Source organism: Nanorana parkeri, unplaced genomic scaffold (assembly GCF_000935625.1).
Source record: "Nanorana parkeri isolate BGI_ZX_2015 unplaced genomic scaffold, ASM93562v1 scaffold18, whole genome shotgun sequence".
NCBI classification, from domain to species: domain Eukaryota; kingdom Metazoa; phylum Chordata; class Amphibia; order Anura; family Dicroglossidae; genus Nanorana; species Nanorana parkeri.
The window spans coordinates 1,602,069-1,622,483 of record NW_017306286.1 but is presented as its reverse complement, the minus strand read 5'-3'; the positions used below and the strand labels follow the sequence as shown (position 1 = coordinate 1,622,483).

The 20,415-nt window shown below is 40.2% G+C and overlaps 1 protein-coding gene across 1 annotated transcript in view; it reads right to left on the bottom strand.

Moving 5' to 3' along the window:
• Positions 1-2,758: 2,758 nt before the first annotated feature.
• Positions 2,759-20,415, bottom strand: part of UBE3B (ubiquitin protein ligase E3B) — a 34,549-nt gene continuing 16,892 nt past the window's right edge. The window contains exons 13-27 of the mRNA XM_018560639.1: positions 19,343-19,510; positions 18,485-18,656; positions 17,996-18,114; positions 17,777-17,891; positions 16,563-16,662; positions 14,309-14,428; positions 13,060-13,236; positions 11,087-11,197; positions 10,864-11,001; positions 9,835-9,900; positions 8,956-9,014; positions 7,562-7,744; positions 6,169-6,280; positions 5,995-6,087; positions 2,759-3,249 (exon numbers count right to left, since the gene is read on the bottom strand). Of these exons, the coding sequence (XP_018416141.1) occupies positions 3,058-3,249; positions 5,995-6,087; positions 6,169-6,280; positions 7,562-7,744; positions 8,956-9,014; positions 9,835-9,900; positions 10,864-11,001; positions 11,087-11,197; positions 13,060-13,236; positions 14,309-14,428; positions 16,563-16,662; positions 17,777-17,891; positions 17,996-18,114; positions 18,485-18,656; positions 19,343-19,510 (1,925 nt within the window). The 3' untranslated portion in view covers positions 2,759-3,057. The remainder of the gene's footprint in view (positions 3,250-5,994; positions 6,088-6,168; positions 6,281-7,561; positions 7,745-8,955; positions 9,015-9,834; positions 9,901-10,863; positions 11,002-11,086; positions 11,198-13,059; positions 13,237-14,308; positions 14,429-16,562; positions 16,663-17,776; positions 17,892-17,995; positions 18,115-18,484; positions 18,657-19,342; positions 19,511-20,415) is intronic.

The following is a 20,415-nucleotide window of genomic DNA, read 5'->3' as shown; positions in this document are numbered from 1 at the left end:
TGACATCTGAAGCAAAGATGACAGCACCTTTTGACTATAGACTGGATTCAGATTACTTTTGCAAATGCCTCTTTTTGAACATATTTGTGTATTTCAATAAAGCAAAAGATATTTGTGCTATATATATACATGTTAAAAAACATGTCAAGAAACTAGGCATTATTACAAGGAGACTTGAAAAGCATAACCTTGACTTGGCAGGACTATAATGGTAGCCCAGTGTCTTACAGCAGGTCATTAGATGTATTTAGGAAATACCTGGCCAAAAATGCTGTGGCAGCCTGAAGCATTCAGCTTGTTAGCTTTCTTTGGATGAGGAGAAAGCAAGAAAGCCATTTACATACAGCAGTGCTTTCCATTACAAGCACTGGCAGAGCTTTCAAAATGAAGCACTAATGTCCATTTAGAAAAATGATTACAATGGGTAGGTCTGCTTCATCTTTTCCCCTATCAGTCCTGAGCTGGGAAACAGGTTTTATGCCGACCTACTACACGCAACAATATATTACTAGGAGCGCTATATTTTAGAATGGCTGGATTTTAAATGATATCTCCGCCCAAAATTGATTTCTGTTGTGGAAGAAGTAGAATAGGGTTGGTTGTCTCTGAACCTTTGCTACCGTCCAAGTAAATTCTCCATATATTACTACTGAGATTCCAATAAGGCGTGAGTGTCATAATATTTTTATACCTCATACAATTTAGAGGATTTTCCGCAGCCCAGCAGAGCTAAGTATATCATGGCTTTGAAAGTGAAGTCTCATTGCAGGTCAGTAATTGCAGTCAGTTTTTTCCTTTCTTTCTGGAGGAAGGGGGGTGATGTGGGGCTTTTTAAAATCCTAGACAAATAAGTTACTGTGAGGAACAGTGCAAGAGAAAGCAGAATTTCAACTCCAGGATCAGAAACAAATAACAATACGTGAAGGTACCCATAGCCAAAGAAGTGCAGGAGGTTATGTGCATTTATTCCTATGATGGTGATGGTGATGGGCATTGGAACTAGATGCTGCTAGCAATGTTTATCGGGAAGGGGACAGCTGTGATTCCTAACCTCTATGACTGAAGTTACCTGCCTGGCAGGTTTCTGCCTCACTCCACAGAGCTGAGATTGTTACTCATAATGGCTAACTGTCATTTCAAGTCTATGGGTAGAAAAATATGTGTAACCTAATAAAAAATACATTTGAAATTACAGAAAACAATATAAGACAAAATAGATGGACATGAAAGTTGTAGTGGTGATCACATGGATGAACCATGAACACTTTCTGTCAAGTAAACAGAGAAAAATATATATTTCTACATGACAGAATATAGCCCACACTACAACTGAAAAGAGGGAGCCAGCTCCATTCCATTCACTGAAATATTAATAAATAGTTTAAAATAATACTTATCAGTAAATATTATTCTGATGATGTTTCATCCACTTGTTATATCCTTGCCTAAATGTGAGTTTTACAAATTCCTGTACTAACCGTTACAATTTCTACAACCTCCAGTTACACTGATAACTAATCACTAACACGGATATCTGGGAGTGTCTGCTTTGCCTTAGGTCACACATACTTACTACACTTAGGGTGGCCATTCACTGTGCGAATTTCATCAAGAACCGGCTGAAATTAGCAGTGTGTGTTGCTGTCGGACGACCAGAGCTGGCAGCCAGTGAGTTGCCGACTCTGTTCAGGTATTTTGACAGGGGCCGACGGCCACTGTCAGAATACAAAAGGGACAGCAGTGATTCCTCGATCAATGCACTCGTAGCATTGTTGGAGGAATCTGCTCTATTTTTTTTGGGTTCAGCCCACAGGTTGAACGAGAAAGCGTATAGCCAGCCTAAAGCTTCGTCGTTTTGATAATCATTCGTTAGCAATACCAACTCACTGAATATCATTGATCGACAGAACGGATTTTTGTTTGCACATGCGCAATGTTCATGTTGCGATTTTTTTCATATGAAACGTTTGAATCGGAAAAAAGTTTTCCAGCTTGACCAATTGAGGAAATTCGGCCAGGAGTACAGTAAAAAAGAATCGTTGGGTTCCCATCAACTGATCGATTATCATACGAAAGACCATTCGTGGACGATTTCCGAACGATAATTGATAGGTGTATGGGGACCTTTAGTTATATTAGCAGGAGACAAACATTGTCCTAAACGTATGCAGAAGCCTTTACATTGCAACCCAGCATTAGGGTTATAACAAGCTAAAATATTATGTGGATTTTAAGATTTTTCTTTTTGACAAACAGTGCATCCAAAAAACAATCTGAAGAGGCAGATTACATTTCTTCAGGCTTAATTGTTTTTTTTTAATTCTTGCGTTTGATAGAAAGGTAACAACCTTTATCCTAACTTCCTGCATATCAGGCAGTAAGTAGAATCTTTCTAACCGGAATCAGGGAGCAATTACTGTATACACTTGGTTTTAGTAGAGTGGAGAAGGTTTAGATCTACTACCAATTTTTTTATTGCCGTCTGTGATCCCATTTAGGGTGATTTACTTCACTTGCTGTGTGTACAACAAAGACAGGAAGTGAGGGAAACAGCATCACCTTAAAGGGGTTCTAACGATTTTATACGCCATTCAAAATTTTAATAACAATGTTTTGGCAACACTTGGGCTCTAAAAATACATCCTAATTTACAACAGTGTAAAGGAAGGTCACATATTCCAAATAGGGGAGTTTTGTGCTCATTTCGGAAATAAAATTCTTAGGGACTTATTTACCAAAGCATATCAAAGAAGAGCTTTGTTGTCCATAGCAACCTATTAGATCACAACTGCCTTCTTTATTGTAGAACAACCTATGAAGGAAATCATCTGGAGGCACATACAATTCTGCTTTCAGACACATTCATAGATAAGCTTCTGTGTCTGCAACCTGAGGACTTAAATCATGCTATATAACTAAAATGCATATTTTAGAAAAGTGTGATTCTGACATCTCTGCCATTACACCACAGCAAATACAGAATACACTGTGCTGCCATAAGGCAGAAAATCCATACCGTTGATATACAATATTAACAAAGAAATCCTTAAACAAGTGCTAAGACAGTTCAAAGCCAGTGTTCATGCTGATAGCATAGCGGAGCTTCTCTCTTAGGATCGTCTTCTTGCTGTAGTTGGGAAGTTTTAGAAGGTTGAAGCAGGTAGATGAAGTGGGTAGACGCCCCCCTGGCTCTCGTTTCCTAATAGTAAAAAAGCCTCGCAGCACACTGCCTAAGGTGTCTCCAGTATCCTAGAAAAGGAAAATGGTGCATGTTACTTTAGATAAAACTCTTTCTGGGCGCACTCCAAACAAATAAAACTGCTAGGAGGTATAAAGTGCAGGAACCTAGAGTTCCAAGTACATACCTCCACTCCTGAATACCAGCTGATCTAAATGGGCAAAGCTGCTACACTTTTAGGCAGTGTCAAACCTTGTCCACTACCTCCTACCCCCATACATGACACAGTCACTTCAATTAAAATTACATAAGTGATTGTGATACTATATTTAATGCTCATCACTAAATATGTGATTTCTGACTTACCAGTAAAATCTTTTTCTTGGAGTACAGGACAACTGGGTATTATGCAGGTATCACTAGGTCATTGGACACTCCAGAGGTGTGAGGACCCCATATAACCCCTCCCACTGCAAAAAATGCTCAGTTTTTTGGAAGTAAAAAGGACACAAAGGAGAGGGTCCTGTGTCCAGTACTGTACTGTACTCTAAGAAATGGATTTTACTGGTAAGTCAAAAATCCTATTTTCTTGATCGTACAATACCGGACACAGGCAGACTCAGGGACGACTGGCACATCCAAAAGAAATACAGGAGAGGAGTAGGCAACACAGAAAAACCACCACCAACAGGCCCACATAACAAATGGGGAAAACTCAACTCAGACAGCAGCCCGCAGCACCTTATGGCCAAAACCAGCATCAGCAGAGACCTGAGGATCCACCAGGTAAAACTTAGTAAACATGTGAACAGAAGACTAGGAGGCCTTACAAATCTGCAGATAAGATGATTGATGCTGAAAAGCCCAAGAGGCACTGAATGATCTAGTAGAGTATGCCTTAACAGGAAAAGGCAAAGCCTTTCCTTTAGCAGAATAGGCATGCACAATGACCTGTCGAATCCACTGAGATATGGTGAAACAAAATGCAGGAAGCCCCCTGCAAGTTACTTCAGAAGAGACAAAGAGCTAATAAGATTGTTGGAAAGCAGCAATAGAGGAGAGGTAAACTCAAATGGACCGAACCATGTCTAAGCAATGCAAAGCAATCTCCTTAGGATGTATTAGAGCAGGAAAACCTGATGGAAGGACAATGTACTGATTAGGATTAAATGAGATCACCACCTGAGAAAAAAAGGAATCATTAGGCCTAAGAACAACCCTATCCATGTGAAGCATACTGAGAAACTAATAACTTCTCAGGATCCTGCCAATCTGCATAGAGCACTTACTCTACCGGGTAATGTGTCAAAAAGTTCTTAGCGTGCTTCTTTTTCTTAAGGGAACCCATACTGATGACCTTAGGGTGAGCCTGTACAGGTGGGTCAATGGCCAGATATTCTGGAACCTCATCCATAAGTACTGAAATGGTGTCACACAGTTTTGGCGCCAAGAGCACCAAAAGGAGTTCCTTCTGATTGGAATCATCAGTGTCAGTGAAGATAAGCACCTTCATGTCCTCATCTTCCTCCTCCTCCTCATCAGGCATAGGCGGTAGCCATGGATGTGTCCAACAGCAAGTCAGAAGGTGAAGAAGAAGGTAGACTGTGTTTTCGCCCTCTATGACTGGACACCTTAATCATGGCAGAAATCTGATAAAAACGGACAATGAGGCTACAACATTTTCCTTGCTAAGGCAGAAAGAATGTGGTACTCTTGACAGGGCAGTAGACACATCAGAAGCAGAGTTCCTGGGGGAAATCGCTGGCAACCCCATGCACCCATTGGTAGCTGTGGAGCTAACTATACCTTTTCCCCCAGACCCTTTGCATCTAGCATCTGAAGGATTAATCTAGATCCAAGGTCCCTGAGTGTCCACCGCCAGAAGTTGCAGTTGGCCCAGGAGTCTATCACTGCTGCAGCCTGTGCCCATGTGTACCTAGCGGGCTAGTCTGAACAACCAACCCTGCCCCCCCCCCCCAAGGTTGGACACTAAAGCTGTTGTCATGGAGCAGCAATCCAGAAGCTGCAACGTCGCTTGCATGGCTGGACGTAGCAGGGACTTGATTGAAATCACACAACAAAAAGGTAAGCTAAATCACACACATCTTCATTCAGTAGAGAGGAGACATCCATCACCTCAGGACATTAGCAAACAAACTGAACATTTCTGAAGTACAGGAGTTATATGGGGGTCCTCACAGCTCTGGCCACTGTCCAATCACCTGACAATACCTGCATATCACTGTACGGTCAAGCAACATACATTAAATAGTTTTTGCCATTGCTGGGCTGACAAGATCTCTACTAACACTGCTAATAACTTTCCAACTAAAATCATCCAGTCATGAAACTTGGGATGTCTATTAATGAAAAACTGCTTTGGTCTATGTTCATAACCTTGTGAAGGCAAACTAAAATAATAGCAAACCTTTCGAATATTTTCAATAAAAATGGAAAACCCCTTTAGCAGTAGAATACTGTATAAGACAGTATGTTGCAAGACACATTTTATAGCTATAACCTGGAAAGGAGAGGATGCAGCTACTCCCATGCATGGAAGACTGAATAGTGGCTGCCATTCCCACTGCAATTCTGTAAGAAATCAGGGGCCAAATATTAATATGGTGCTTATGTCCTGAGTGTGAGCAGGGTCCATTGTATTTTTAAACAGACACTGGGACATGTGTGGAAGCTTCAAACCCACAGAAGATACAAGGACACAATGGGCAAGGTATGATAATTACATCATATCAGAGGTCATTTTAATCTTTGCTTGGTGCAGTGTAGATAAACTAGTGTATTAACTAGTATCTCACCTGATCATCTGATACTTCTACACAGCGAATAGAGAATGGTGGTTTGAGGTAGGCAAAGCCAAGCAGAGGAGGGCGGGAACAACTTGTGATAAACTAAAAAAAAAAGAAGATGATGTCATAAATGCATAGGTAAATTATGTGGATAGTATTGTGAAGCCTGTCATACTTTCATACCTTTAGAAACATGGCTTTTTCCTCAGAGGTAAAATCATTGGCTAGAATATCCCACAGCCAAATAATGACTCTGTGACTGCCATGGAACCCTCCATAGTACACTGTGTGCTTTCTGTCAACAAAGAACATGTTGAAAAAACAATGTGAGTATATACAAAATGAGATATCAAAATGGATAATACTAGGGTAGCAAAACTGTCGCATCAACATATCACTGGCAACTAAAGGGTTAAAGACCAAAAGGGAGCAAATAAGGTTATTGTTAGAGTTTAGACACTTTAATAGATTATAACTAGGGCTGTTACTGATTAAAATTTTCGTGTTCGATTAATCGAAATTTTTTTAATCGATTAATTTTGATTAATTATAACGCACATACACAGCAATGAAGTAATAAAATGAACTAGGATCACACTAATCCAGCACGTTATGAATCTCACGTGCCCCACTCAATATGGCCGCCGCTTGAGTGGGGCAACTCAGAATAATAACGTGCTGGATTAGTGTGATCCTAGTTCATTTTGTTACTTCATTGCTGTGGTGTATGTGTATAGAGCAATGCCGCGGATGGCGCTCGTGCAGAAGAACTTTTTTGTGCAAACCTCTTAGTTGTATGGAAAGAGGAAGTCAGGCGGTCCCAGAACTCGATAAGTTTGAACTTTCGATCGATCACCGGCCCAAGTGGCTCCGTCAGCTACCGAAGGGAAGGGGGGAGGAGTCCGGTGACATCACGGACATCGACGTCACCGGACTTCTCCCTCCTTCCCTTCGTTAGCCGACGTCACCGGATCTCCGACGGGACTCCCGGAGATCCGTTAATTTCCGCAGCCCTAATTATAACACATACTTGATTTTAGTGCGACAGTGGGAGAAAATGAAACCTTGCTTTGAAAAGATTACAAGTAGGGATGCACAGATACTTTTCGAGTGCCAGTGCAGATACCTGGCATTTTCATGAGAACTACCAGGGTTGCAGCTGGGACCTGGCTCTGGCACTCCACCAATGTCCTGAAATCATTAGTCTGTATTGTTTTAGAAAACTGTCACATGACAATAAACAAAAATGTATCAGTACTCGTACTTGTAAGTACTCGGCAAGTACCAGTACTCGTACTCGCAAAACTGGTATCGGTGCATCCCTTTATTTATATTTATAAAAACAAAATCGTACATTAAAACAGAGATGTACAAATCCCGGGAGCTCCGTGTGCGCCTTACACATGACAGCTGCCTCATAATTTTTGAACTTTTCTCTAGTGTAGTCTTGGAGCTCAAAAGTATCGGTACTTGTACTCGTACTTGCACCGAGTACTGTACTTGGTATCTGTGCAACCCTAATTACAAGTATTATGTAATGATAAATACCTCAGTGGCATAAATGTATTTAACTTACTTTAGATCATCCAGGTCAATCTCAGCATTGTCCCCTGATATAAGACGCTGGAGTTCTGGAGCAGAAAACATACGGATCCACTCAGGCCGGATGATGGAGCGAAAGCCACTGATTAGCGCAGCTGTCTGGTTTTTAATTTGCGTGTGCATGCGAAAGTGAGCCATGAGGTGGATGTAACTTATCCTGAAGAATAAACAGAGTCAAAGATCAAACAAAATAGTTAATATCAAGTACTAAACTGATGTGCGCTCTTACAGTGCATGCCACTCTCCCCAAGTGCTTTTAAAGGGAAATAGTCATAGTTACATAAGTAGTAAGGATGAAAGGAGACATATGTCCATCAAGTTTAGGAAAGGGTACTTGTGATAATCTCAATGTTCATTCCTAAACTGTTTAAAAAGGATAGATATTTGTCACTTAAAGGAGAACTATGGGGTTAGGGCTTTTCCCCATAGTTCTCCGAAAGGTAACGGGAACACACAAACTAGCCTCCTCCCGTTACCCAAAGCTCAGTATACTGCGAGCTGCAGCTCGCGGTATACTGAGGCGCCGCAGCTGAAACGGATCCCGACAATTGTGTCTGCATCCGCCCAGCTGCGTGAGTGACAGCTGGCTCTGCCTGTCTAGAGGCAGAGCCAGCTGTACCCGCCCCCTCCCCCGTTTGTTCCGCCAGTCAGCGCTGGAGGATCGGACCGGACAGGGGAGAATCCAGTCACTCCCCTGTCAAGGCTCTCTGCAGTGACAGGATCGAGAAGTGAGCGAGCGCCGGTATGTGTTCACTCACTTCCCGATCTACTGAACCGACCTGTGACAGTTTCATTGTCACAGGTCGGCTCATATTATGAGGCTGAGTGAAAAGCACTCACCTCATAATTCTCCTTTAAATTCTTCTGGATCTTCCACTTCTGTTTTGAAAGTCAGCTGAAAGGCCCTACAGCACGTACAGATTTTCTCTTGTGCTTTTGCTCCATGTGGCTCCCATGCAAAAGCCCCAAATGCTTCAGAGTGTATGGCCAAATCTAAAAAAAGATCCAGCAATCCCATCATTGTGTCTCAGTCAGAGTGGCTGAGGTTCAGGAGGGGATACTGCCGCCTACTAGAATGCAGTTCTTTTTCTTTTAATCCCAATGGATCCACATGTTTGTGGCGCTATCCGAATCTTTGCAATCATCGCGTTTGACAAGCTATATATTTTTTGCCATATTGCAACACAAAGCATTGCAGTCACGGCAATGTATACAGCCCTGCTTAGCCACAGTGCTGGCATTGCAGCAGGTGAATAGGGGCAGTAAAACAGCCGCCTGGTTTTGCCACTCATGTGAGCGAGGCCTAAGTGACATTGTGCACAATAAACTTGAATAGCAGTCAGTTCTAGTTCAAATGTCCTCACTTACTTGTTCTCATTGGAAACAGTAATTGATTTCCCTCCTGGGACAAGTTCATGACACACCAGCTGATAAAAACAAACATATGATGTTAAAAAAAATACCCCTTTAAGCATCAAAGTAAACTGCAGTTTAAAACTCATTTCACTTTTCAACTGCATCTGTAGGGAAGGAGGGGGTGAGTCACATCTTTGGCTCATTCACTTTTGCTAGTACATTTCATCTTGATGCAATGAGCTCTGTTAACAACAGCCATTTTACAACAGCGGGTAAGGAGAGACGGAAAACATGTGAAAGGAAGCCAACAGCCTCTCCTGCTTGCTGGGTGTAAGAATACTGACAAGGTTATTCACAAAATGGGTGAAGAGTTTGGAGAAGGCAGGAGAAGTGAACAATCTAGGACAAAAACACTGGAGCTTTACTGAAACCATCTAATACTTGAAAAAAATTCAAGCTAGCAATGTAGTTGGGGTTTTGTCCAGATCATTTTGAGTTGTGCTTTTCGTGTATCAAATTTTGTGATAAATTCATTTACAACAATATGATGGAGTATATTGTTGGCTGTATTATTTTGTGTCTATCATACAAGATTATTACTGCACTAGACGTATCATGTTGCTGTATAACTTCATATAAATGTTGTTTTATGTAGACCAATATGTCTTGGTTTGTTTTCTCATACATGTGTCATACATGCATTGATTCAGTCCTCTGGATCTTTCCTGCATAAACGCGGATGGTTGTTCATTGTGTCTATCCTGTATTTTTACTCTATAAAAATGCATGAAATTCACTCTAAAAAAAAAAAAAAAGATGGAACTTAAACAAAAAAAATATATACATGTGGAATATTTCATATTTACCTAAATTAAAAAAGTCGGTACCCACCTGTCCCATTACATCTTCATCATATGAAAGCGTGAGGCCCAGGTCACTAATATCTCCATCATAACGCTGCAAAACACAATTGTATTAAATCAGAGGGAAGCAAGGTACATGCATTTTATGTCTGTCCCTATTAATTCTAATTCATTCCTGTAATTACGACACGGATAAATGAGAATTGTTTTATAACAAACCAATGCGACTATAAACTAAGTAGTGTTCACCTTAGTGGGTTTATGTCAGGTGCTCTGCACAGCTGTTTTTTGTATCTATTTGGCAAAAACCCCCTCTGAAGAAACCGGCAGAGCCTGTTCCTACCCCTCAATCGTGGTTCCTGGACTCACCTTGCTCCTCTAAGTGCCGAAAACTGATGCAGAGGGAGTCAGAATAGAGAATTTGTAGGAGATTGGTGAACTAAGATTTGCAAACAGCAGATTCAATATACATTGACTACAGGAAGAATGGGTCTACAAGAGTACTCATGACTGCCCACGGAGTATCACATACTGGAGGTATCAGCCTATAGGTAAATAATGTATAAAACTTAACCACCCTCCTTTCCACATACACATAATAAAGACAGAGATATGAAAGCGCCTAGAGATAGAAAAATTATTACATTTTATATAAAATGATAAGGTAAAGATTTACCACAGTTTTTTTCTGTTTTGCAAGTGCACATGATTTTAAGCCTAGACCTCTTTGGGTATTTATTATAATAAATGGAAAATTAAGAGATTATATTTGTAATTACAAGTACTAGAAAATGCAGATTTTTTTGCTGAAAATATATATGATTTAATCAACATTTAAACAAGGTTTCTATTTCTTGGTGATTGCACACTTCTTTAATGATGTATTTTTTGGATCTTCCAGTTAATTTTCCATCCACCGCTGCAAAAAACAATTTGTAGGGATAACACTGGATTAGGGTATGACATAGCCCTCATCTGATCAAGAGATACAAATAATCACGCTAACAATCAGTTTCAGCTAATCTAGAAAGTATTGTAGGTATTATGTAGTACTGACCTTGATGGATGTGAGGTTCTTATAGAACTCAGAGTCCAGTGAAGGCAGCTCATCCACTGAGCTATAAAAAATGCTGTGATGATGCCCTAGCAGCTGGCTCATGAAGAATGAAGCAAAGGGGACATCTACTACAATACCCTAAAATAAGAACATGTTTGAGTTGTCATTTTAGAAGATGTTCTTATGCTTTTTTTCAATACAGGCATCTCACAGGATAACCTACCTCATACACTGCCTTTCCCAGCATCTTCCCTACAAACTCAAACAACTGGAGATAGTTTTCATGGATATACGAAGTAGGAGATGGGTATAATCGATCTCCAGAGCTTGTAGTCTGCAAAAAATAAAATGTAACAAAGGTGATAAAGGTAGCAATAAAGTGTATCAAAACCCTGGAGAGAACATGTATATATTGCAGCTTTCCAGTCCTTAGATGTGGTGTCTGCATTAGTTTTTTTTTCAGGCTTTTTACATTTTATTTTTACCTGGTGATCCTGCCAGTATAACATGTCCAGTCCTAGAATGACAACACTCATTCACTATACTGTATCTATTGCAATTGTGTATAAAATCCATGCTTTTGGTGTTTCCTTTCAATGCAATGTGTCAGCAGCAGTGAAAACAAGTGAAGCCTAAAGTCATTCTTTACAATTCTAAGACAAAGTAATTGCGCTAACAAAACTTACAACTTATACATAAATATGCAAAAACAATAAAGTGCCTAGTGATAGCCCCAACATAATATGCAACCTCCCCTATAGTTAAACTCAATACAATCTCAAAACTGCATGTGCAATGTGTTGTGATCCAGATCACATGTGCAACTCCACATCAACTGAACATTTGCACTGTATATATTGCTAACATATCCTCTTGAAGAGCCCTTTTTTGTTTTTGTTTGAGACCAATTTGTGGAGTTACACATGTGATCTGGATCACAACACATTGCACATGCAGTTTTGAGATTGTATTGAGTTTAACTATAGGGGAGGTTGCATATTATGTTGGGGCTATTGCTAGGAACTTTATTGTTTTTGTATATTTATGTATAAGTTGTAAGTTTTATTTAGCGCAGTGACTTTGTCTTGATACTGTATCTATTATATCTGCTGAAAAGATGGGTACCACATCCCGATAGATCAAGTTACAGAAAACAAATAAAGATGGACATTCTATGTTATATCAAAATACAAAATGTATTAACATTATACTAAAAATAAGTAAAACATTATATACAAGCTATATATCACTTAGCCTCCACTTATAAGATCAGCTTCAAATATAACTATCCCCATCACCACCTATTTGATAAATGATTTCTAACTATTATATAAAAAAAAAAATCCAGATTGTATCATTATCACACTATCTAATAGGCGAACAGTGGAGATGTCTGTAGCTTTAGCCAGTGTGTGGCTATTAAGATATCATATGGGCGAGCACAGGGATACAATCAGCAGGGCTCCAGGCCAATAGACCCACCACAGACTGCTCTCAGTAATATTATGTGGGGTCATTACTTAGCTGCCCCTTCAGGGCTTGTTCACACCAAATCCGGACCACATCAGCATGAGTTTCTGCATATGCAGTGCAGTAGATTTTGCCGTGTTTTTGCCGCGTTCCGAGCCGTTTAAAAAAAAAATTATATATATATATATTTATTTTTAGCCTAAAATGGGCTTTCAGTGCGTTCCAGGGCGTTTGCATGCGTTTGGTGCGTTCCAGAGCAGAAAAAATAGGGCATGCTGCAGTTTTTCCACATGCTCTGGAACTTAACGATGTGGTGTGAACTAGAGCCCAAAATACCATTGGAATACATTGGATATTTGGTGCGTTCTGTAACTGCTCTGCACCTGCTCCGCACTTGGTGTGAACTAGCCCTCACAGAGTCTCCTCAATTCGTAGTCCTTTAGGTGAGCTTATAATAAGAATAGGTGTACTTAATCAACAACAGATATGCCGTATTGGGTAAATTGAACACCCTCCAAATGATGTACCTATGGTGGTATTTCTCACAATGTAAAGCAAATCCACATTTCCATACTTCGATAATACCTCAAATGACTCTCTGTTTAGTGTAAATGCGGGGAGAGAGAGCCCACCTCCTCCCCACACAAGTCTGCAGTGTGTTAGGACCCTTACGTGCACTTTAACATATAAAACTTACCCAGATATACCTAGATATATTTGAAGTACCTTAAACAGATTCAGTGCTGGATCAAACACCTTCTTTATAATTTCTTCCAAAAATTCCTTAAACACACCATCCTGGTCTATTCCGGCTTCATCAACCCCAAGGTCATTGACAAATTTCACTCTGATGACACCTTTCATGGCATTTTGTGACAACTGCCTCAGCTGGTCATAACCATCCTACAAAATGAAATTTGGACAGTTATAGCAAAAAACAGCATACTGCATAACTAAGCCTTTAAATATGTTTTTGGATCTAGAAATGCATTGGGGGGAATTTATCAAACCTGAAGAAGACAGAATCTGGAGCAGTTGCCCATAGCAGCCAATCAGATTCTCTCTTCAGTTTGTTCAGTTACATTTTGAAAGTGAAAGACAGAAGCTGATGGTTGCCATGGACAACTGCTCCAGATTTTGTCTCTTCCATTCCGTTAATTGTTTCTTCTCGTGTACTTCTGCACTCTATAGAACCATAATCATCATCTGAAACACAACATATAGCAAACAATGAAATGATTAAGCACAGTATTTCATACATACATTGCACATCGTATGTTGCACACGTATAGTCAATAGTTATAGTTCCGTATAATGAAGTAAAAAAGTTCAGACTTGAGACACTTATTATAAGATACAAGACTACAACATGTCAAGGCTTTCAACTTTAAAAGGACCAGTAATGATGTCACAGGTCCTTCCTCCTCAACTCTGGCAGTGGTGGACGGCCCCTCACTTTTGCACTGTACTATTGTTTAGTGCAGTATTACAGTGAGCCCAGGCTGCCATGATGCCACACCCCACTGGGCTCAGAAAAACTTTGTTGAAAATCCATGGCTGTCCTTTAACCCAAAAGACTGGCAACATCTAGTGACAATTTGAACACGGATAAGGGTAGTTAAAATGGTTACTCTTTATTACTAATAATTAAATCTTCTTTGGACAAAAAAAAAAAACTTGCTGCAACCAATAGGCAGTGTTATAGATTGTCCCAGTCCACACAACTGGCATGTTTGCTGGATAGCTTTGTTGTAGGTACAGTAAATGTGGAGAAAAATACAAACAAAGGCAAGCCGGGTTAAAAATAAAATGATATACCGAGATACTATCATTACATTTGTTAACCACATACAGTTATCAAAATAATTAATATTTCTGTGATAGTGTTCCTTTAAAAAAAAAAAGAATCCTATGGTATTGTTACTGACAAAAAAAGTGAATAATCATTGGCTTGTTTTTCCGAATATGGACTTACCTCCAACATACGTGACCTTCTGATAGTGATGTGAGTAACATGTGGAGAGGCTGTGGTTGTTTCCACCAAACCCAGCTTCTCCTTTTCCTTAGTTACTATATTTCGGAACAAAAGTACTCTCTACAAGAAAGAAACAATCACTTGTAAGACTGGTGAGCATCATTAACTAGTTCCCCATTGGAGCAATTTTTTTCATTATTCGCACACATTAAAATCTGCATTTTTGGCTAGAAAATTCATTAACCCTAAAAGATTATACATTTTCTGAAATGTATAATAATCTATATTTTCAGAAAAAAATATACTAAAACGAACTTTAGGGCACACAAAAATAAAAGATGAAGCTGTGTCGCAAAAGCAGATATCAAATATGTCAAGCCTCAAAATTGTGTGAGCCCATGATGGTACCCTATTTATCAATAGGCAAGGTTTTAAATACCTGTATAACTCATCAGCAGGGCTTGAAAAATGTTAGGGTGTCTCACCAGTCAGTCAAAAATTCCACCAGTCAGCATGACCGGACCATAGCCTTGCAATTCATCTTAACACTTTTTAGGGACACATAGAGCTTTCTGTTGGAGGTATATAATCACCACTGGGTTTTTTATATTTTTTACTATATAATGAAAAAAGTATCGTAAATTTCGAAAAAAATTAAGGTTTTCTCTACATTATGTTAAAAAACATTTATTCTTACCCATATTTTTGGTAAAATATAAAAGACGGGATCACGTCGGGTAAATAGACACCAAACATGTCAAGCCTTACAATTGCACGCGCCCCGCACAAGCGCAAAAAACAACCACACCGAAAATTGGCCATAGGCGACGCTTTAAACACTTTTACTGCTCATCAGTTTACTGTTATCAGTGATTAATGGCCCTAAAATCATTGCTCTCACTGCAACGTTCGTGGTGATATGTAAAATGTGCGGCACAATAGGTGCAATTGTCGTTTTCGCACGTAGGCGCACCCGAGGCATGTTTGTGTGTGTATGTGGGGGGGAGGGGCCTACATTTTTTTAGTGTTTTAATTTTTTTTATGCTTCTTTCATTTTTTTATTACACTTAACTTTATTGCTATCACTTAGTGGGTTAATAAGCTATCTATGTGATAGCCAATTTACATGAAAGGTCCTCTTTATGGAGACATCAGGAGTCTCCAAGACCACTAATGTCACCTAGTGACCCCCAGAGAAGCTGAAGAAGCAGAGATCAGCTTCAGCAGCTTCTCACTAGCATCTGTAGCTGGGAATGACAGCTGAATGTGGAAGTGAGGTAACATACATCACTTCCTGCATTCAGTGACAAGAGAGGAGATCAGAGGGAGATCGTGTACCAATCTCCTGTGACAGAGCTGCCGTGCCGGTCTCCGCCGCACCGGGCACAGCAGATCTCGGGAGCGGCAACGGCAGTGACAGCGGCGGTGGGGGTAAAACCGCTGCCAATACAACCGATCGGGCGTCTCTCACTGTGTGCGTGGTGATACATAATGTAGGGCTGCAACCAACTAATTGATTAATCGATAATGAGAATAGTTGTCAACTATTCTCATTATCGTTTAGTTGGTTGGATCACCTAGCTCTCTCCTCCACACTGGGAGGAGGGCACAGCAAGCACTGGGCGGGTGCAATAGCCAGCCTGCTAATGCAATTTGAAATAGCCAATAGCAGGCTGGCTATTGCACAGGCCCACTACCTGCTGTATTTACATTCAGCTGCCGTCTGTGGAATCTTGCCACTGGAAGCTGTCATTCCCTGGCTGAAGGTATTCAAGCGCCATGTGCCTTATAATACAATTATAAAAATCGAAAAAAAAATCGGCCAACTAATCGATTATGAAAATAATCATTAGTTGCAGCCCTAACACAATGTGTGTTTTGCAATCATTTACATGCATGTGCACCCCCTACATGTGCAATAGCATGCATGTGTGTGTTGCGTTACTTTTCTAACAGCTCCGAAACAAAAGTGTACAGAGCTAAGTGTTTCCAGGTTCATGCACTGCATAGGACATTGGGGAATGGGATCATAGGAGGAGCAGGAGAGCTCAAAAACAAGGGGGGATATGGTGGTTGCCTCCCTATTACATAAAAGCTCTGTGTCTGCTGCAGAAAATAAAAACAAGTTCACGACCTCTCATGTGGCCCTGAACCTGTTTTAACCACTTCAAAGCCAGACACATCCAAAGAACTTAATTGTTTAAGTTAGCTGTGTCTAAATCCAAGCAGCTTGGATGCAGACAATGACACTTACATTTTTGTGTGGGATGACATGAGGGATGTATTGAAGCAGGAGCTGGGCCCTCTTTCTCTCCTTGTCCAGTTCTTGGAAAAGCACACCAGGTTTTAGATCCCTGGAAAAGCACAATTGCATTAATTAGACCAAACCATGTGCACATCATTCATGCAGAAACAATCGGGTTGATATCTGTACTTGTTAAATACGTTAACATTTAGTTTAAGTATTAAAATACTTTATTATATTTCAGTACAATAAGTCCCCATTCACACCTAGGCGTCAGCGTTTCCCGCAAATTTTCCCTTTAGATGCACCACAACTTTAGATGCACCACATGCCACGCATCACATGCACATGTTTTACCTTTGCTGTCCTTCAGGGATGGAGGGAAAGATTCCCATTCTGGCCAAATCTGGCAAGCAATTTGCATCCAAGCCTGCCTCCTCCTTCCTCTGTTTTTATAAAGGGGGTTGTGCAGGTCATACAGGCATGGCTGTGCCTGTATTAGACTTATAAATGCCTCAGAATCAACATTTTGCAGACATGAATCAGCCATTTTGTTTCCCAGTGTGCTTTGCAGGTGGTCTTCCACAATGTATATGCGCCTTAAAAACATGCGTTCTTTTTGGCGCGTTTTCCATTGAAATCTATGGAGCACAAACGCGCTGAATCTGCATGAAAGAAGCTCATGCACCTTTTCCAGCGTTCAGTGTTTTTACAGCTTGCTGCTAAACTCTCAGGTGTGAACAGGGGCCATAGAAATGAATAGGAATTCTTGTGTTATGTGTCTTGACGCTTGAGCTTTCAGCGTCAAAACGCCCAATGTGAACAGGGACTAAGTGAACATGTGTCTTAATCTTCAATCAGTGTTATTTTAAGCAAATGTGTGATGAGAAAATAAATTTGTCATTGTTGGCCCCTGCTATAAATACTGACTGGCTTTTATGCTGAGCTTCTTTGCTAAATCCTTTTTGATTCACTGACCTTGACCAAGTATACAGATAAGAAAAAGCAAAGTCAGAAGTCCTTATCTGCATGTTTGTTCCTGGTTCAAAGTAGGAAGCATGGGGGTCAGCATGACAGACAGACAGACAGACAACCAATATTTACAGGCGAGTTTAGCAATGGCAGCCTCCATGTCTCCTTTAACAATCTTCAATAAATAAACAATGTATACTCTATAAGCAGTTATGAACAAGGATTAGCACATATCATATACACACACTCACTTTCGCAGCCAGTGATCCTCTGGAGCAAATCTCCTACGGCAATCTCTTTCATACAGAACCATTAGCCAGCCGTGCACAGAGTGAAACAGCTCTAAAGTTTCTCCATTGGCGTTCTCTGTAAAAAAAAAAAAAAAAAAGCAAATACATATATACCACTTCCTTGACAACATAATTATATTAATTAGAAAGAGCATATTGACTTTTTTTTATCTTTCTTACCGAGGATACCATCCCAGACCATCTTGAATACGAAGGAGTTGAGAAAAGAAGAGATAGTGACAAGTTCTTCCACTTTGAAGGAGATTTGCTCTTCATAGACCTCAATGTCATCCAAAATCCTATTACACAGAAGAAAACACACTAAAGAAACAGCCAGTGGCTTACTGTTTTACTCTTTTTTTTTTATTATTGCTATGAAACACGGGAACCAATCCCTCAATTATGCTATATTAGATTTTAAATTGATTATGGTTAGCTCAATCATGATTTTGTCTTTTTGCTTTCTTCATTATATATGAGAATTTAGTTATAATCAATGATTATATAGCTATATCTATATCTAATATATACACACACATAGCACACAAACATATAATTTAGTAACATTTTGTATTTTACACTACTTTCCTAATTCCAATAAAAAAACATGGTTTCATTTAAAAATGTCATCAACACATGATCCATAATGCATAAACACACAATGCTCACGTAATGAGGTGCCTGGAACAATCACAGAAGAGCACCAGCATAGCCAGCAGTCTGCGGGACTCCTCTGTGTCATTACTTAAACACTCAAGGAAGAGTTTCAATCCTCCTTGCGGTCCCAACTCACAAATGAATGCCCACAGTTTTGGCAGGAGATCATCCAGATAGGTTAGACCTAGTGATAGGATAGAAGACCATTAGAATTCCTAAAACACTGGCAACAGTTTTTGAAACACAGTAACTGCTTCCAAGAACAACGTCACGATTGCCTGGTTTCATTGTAATATTTCAGGAATTAAAAGCTACAAATCACCAGCCTTCATCTTTTTTCCTAGAACTCTATGAACACTTAAACAACTTAGGGTAACGGGAGGACACAAACTAGCGTCCTCCCGTCACCCTAGGCTCAGTATACCGCGACCTGCAGCTCGCGGTATACTGAGACCCCGCAGTATACCGCGAGCAGAGATGCCGCAGCTGAAGCAGATCCCGACAATTGTGCCGGGATCCGCCCAGCTGCATGACTGACAGCTGGCTCTGCCTATCTAAAGGCAGAGCCAGCTGTACCCGCCCCCTTCCCTTACGTTCCGCCAGTCAGCGCTGGCGGATCGGTGGTGAGTGAAAAGCACTCACCTCATAGTTCTCCTTTAAAGGCAATCTGTAGGAATACTTATACACAGACATAGAGCAAACCAATTCTTCCCAACAGCTCATGGCTAATGGTTCACCTAACCTAAAACATTTATTGCAAAATAAAACAGTCTAGTGGTATATGGCTACAGTTTTAAACTATTGTAACTTTAGACCGGAATGGTTCCCAAAGGAAAGGTTTTGTGATCATGCCAGCAAAATGGTACTAACCAGTGAGGATCTGTAGCCGGATTTGTGTGAGAGTAGTAAGTGCAGTCTGGTACAGAACACAAATATTGCACACTTTTTGGACTTCTTGGGAGTCCACTCTTTTGCCTCCAACAGGTTTCAGTATATGGCGGACAGAGGCAGATTTCTGAAATGCCCGTTTAAACAGGTCTGCAAGAAGAAACAAACTATTTGCAGCACAATATAACCAAATGTTTTACTTAGTGAGCAAACAGGCATACACATGCAAACCGTAGATATAATAATTAGCAAACAGGATCTAACAGAGAAGCTGGTAAGACTTTTATTAACGTAAATACTTGAAAGTACCAACATGAAACAGGCTGGTCAATAAATGTATATTTCAAGGGAAATCTAGTAGCAGTCAGGTCTTGTAACGCATAAAGGACTTTTTTGTAACCACTGACAAAAATGTAATATATATAATATATATAGCCTGTTAAAATAAAAACCAACCATAATAATATGCAGTGACAAAGAGCATGCAGACTGAATACAATCTGTTTAACAAAGTAACTGTAATTGGTTGTTAAAGGAAAACTGTAGTGTATTTTTTATTAAGTACAAATTATTAGTTATTTTCATACTGGAAACATTTATTAAAGGGATTCCACATTTTTACTTACATGGTGTTCCATATTTTTATCACAGTATTTTATTTGTAAATATTCCTTCCAGTGGATCCACACCAGCATCATTGCCTGGTGACTACTCCTAAGCTCAGTCATCCTTATTAAGGCTGGGTTCACACCTGGGCGTTCCTAATAGGCGCGTTTTAAGCACGTTTTTTGGTCCAATGAAACGCACGTTTGACGCGTGTTTTTTAACCTTCCTGGTGGTATGATCTTTTTTTTTCTTTTAAACTTCTCGCCGGTTCCGCCCCCCTGCGACGTGGACGCTCGCAAGGGACAAAACCCAGAAGCCGGCAGCGGGCGGAAGACGCAGCGGGGATCGCGGACAAGGTAAGACCAACGCTGTATTCCCGAATGTGGCTCGGGGGTTACCCCTTTGGTACAGAAAATTAAACCCTCGGGAATACCAATGGATACACGCTG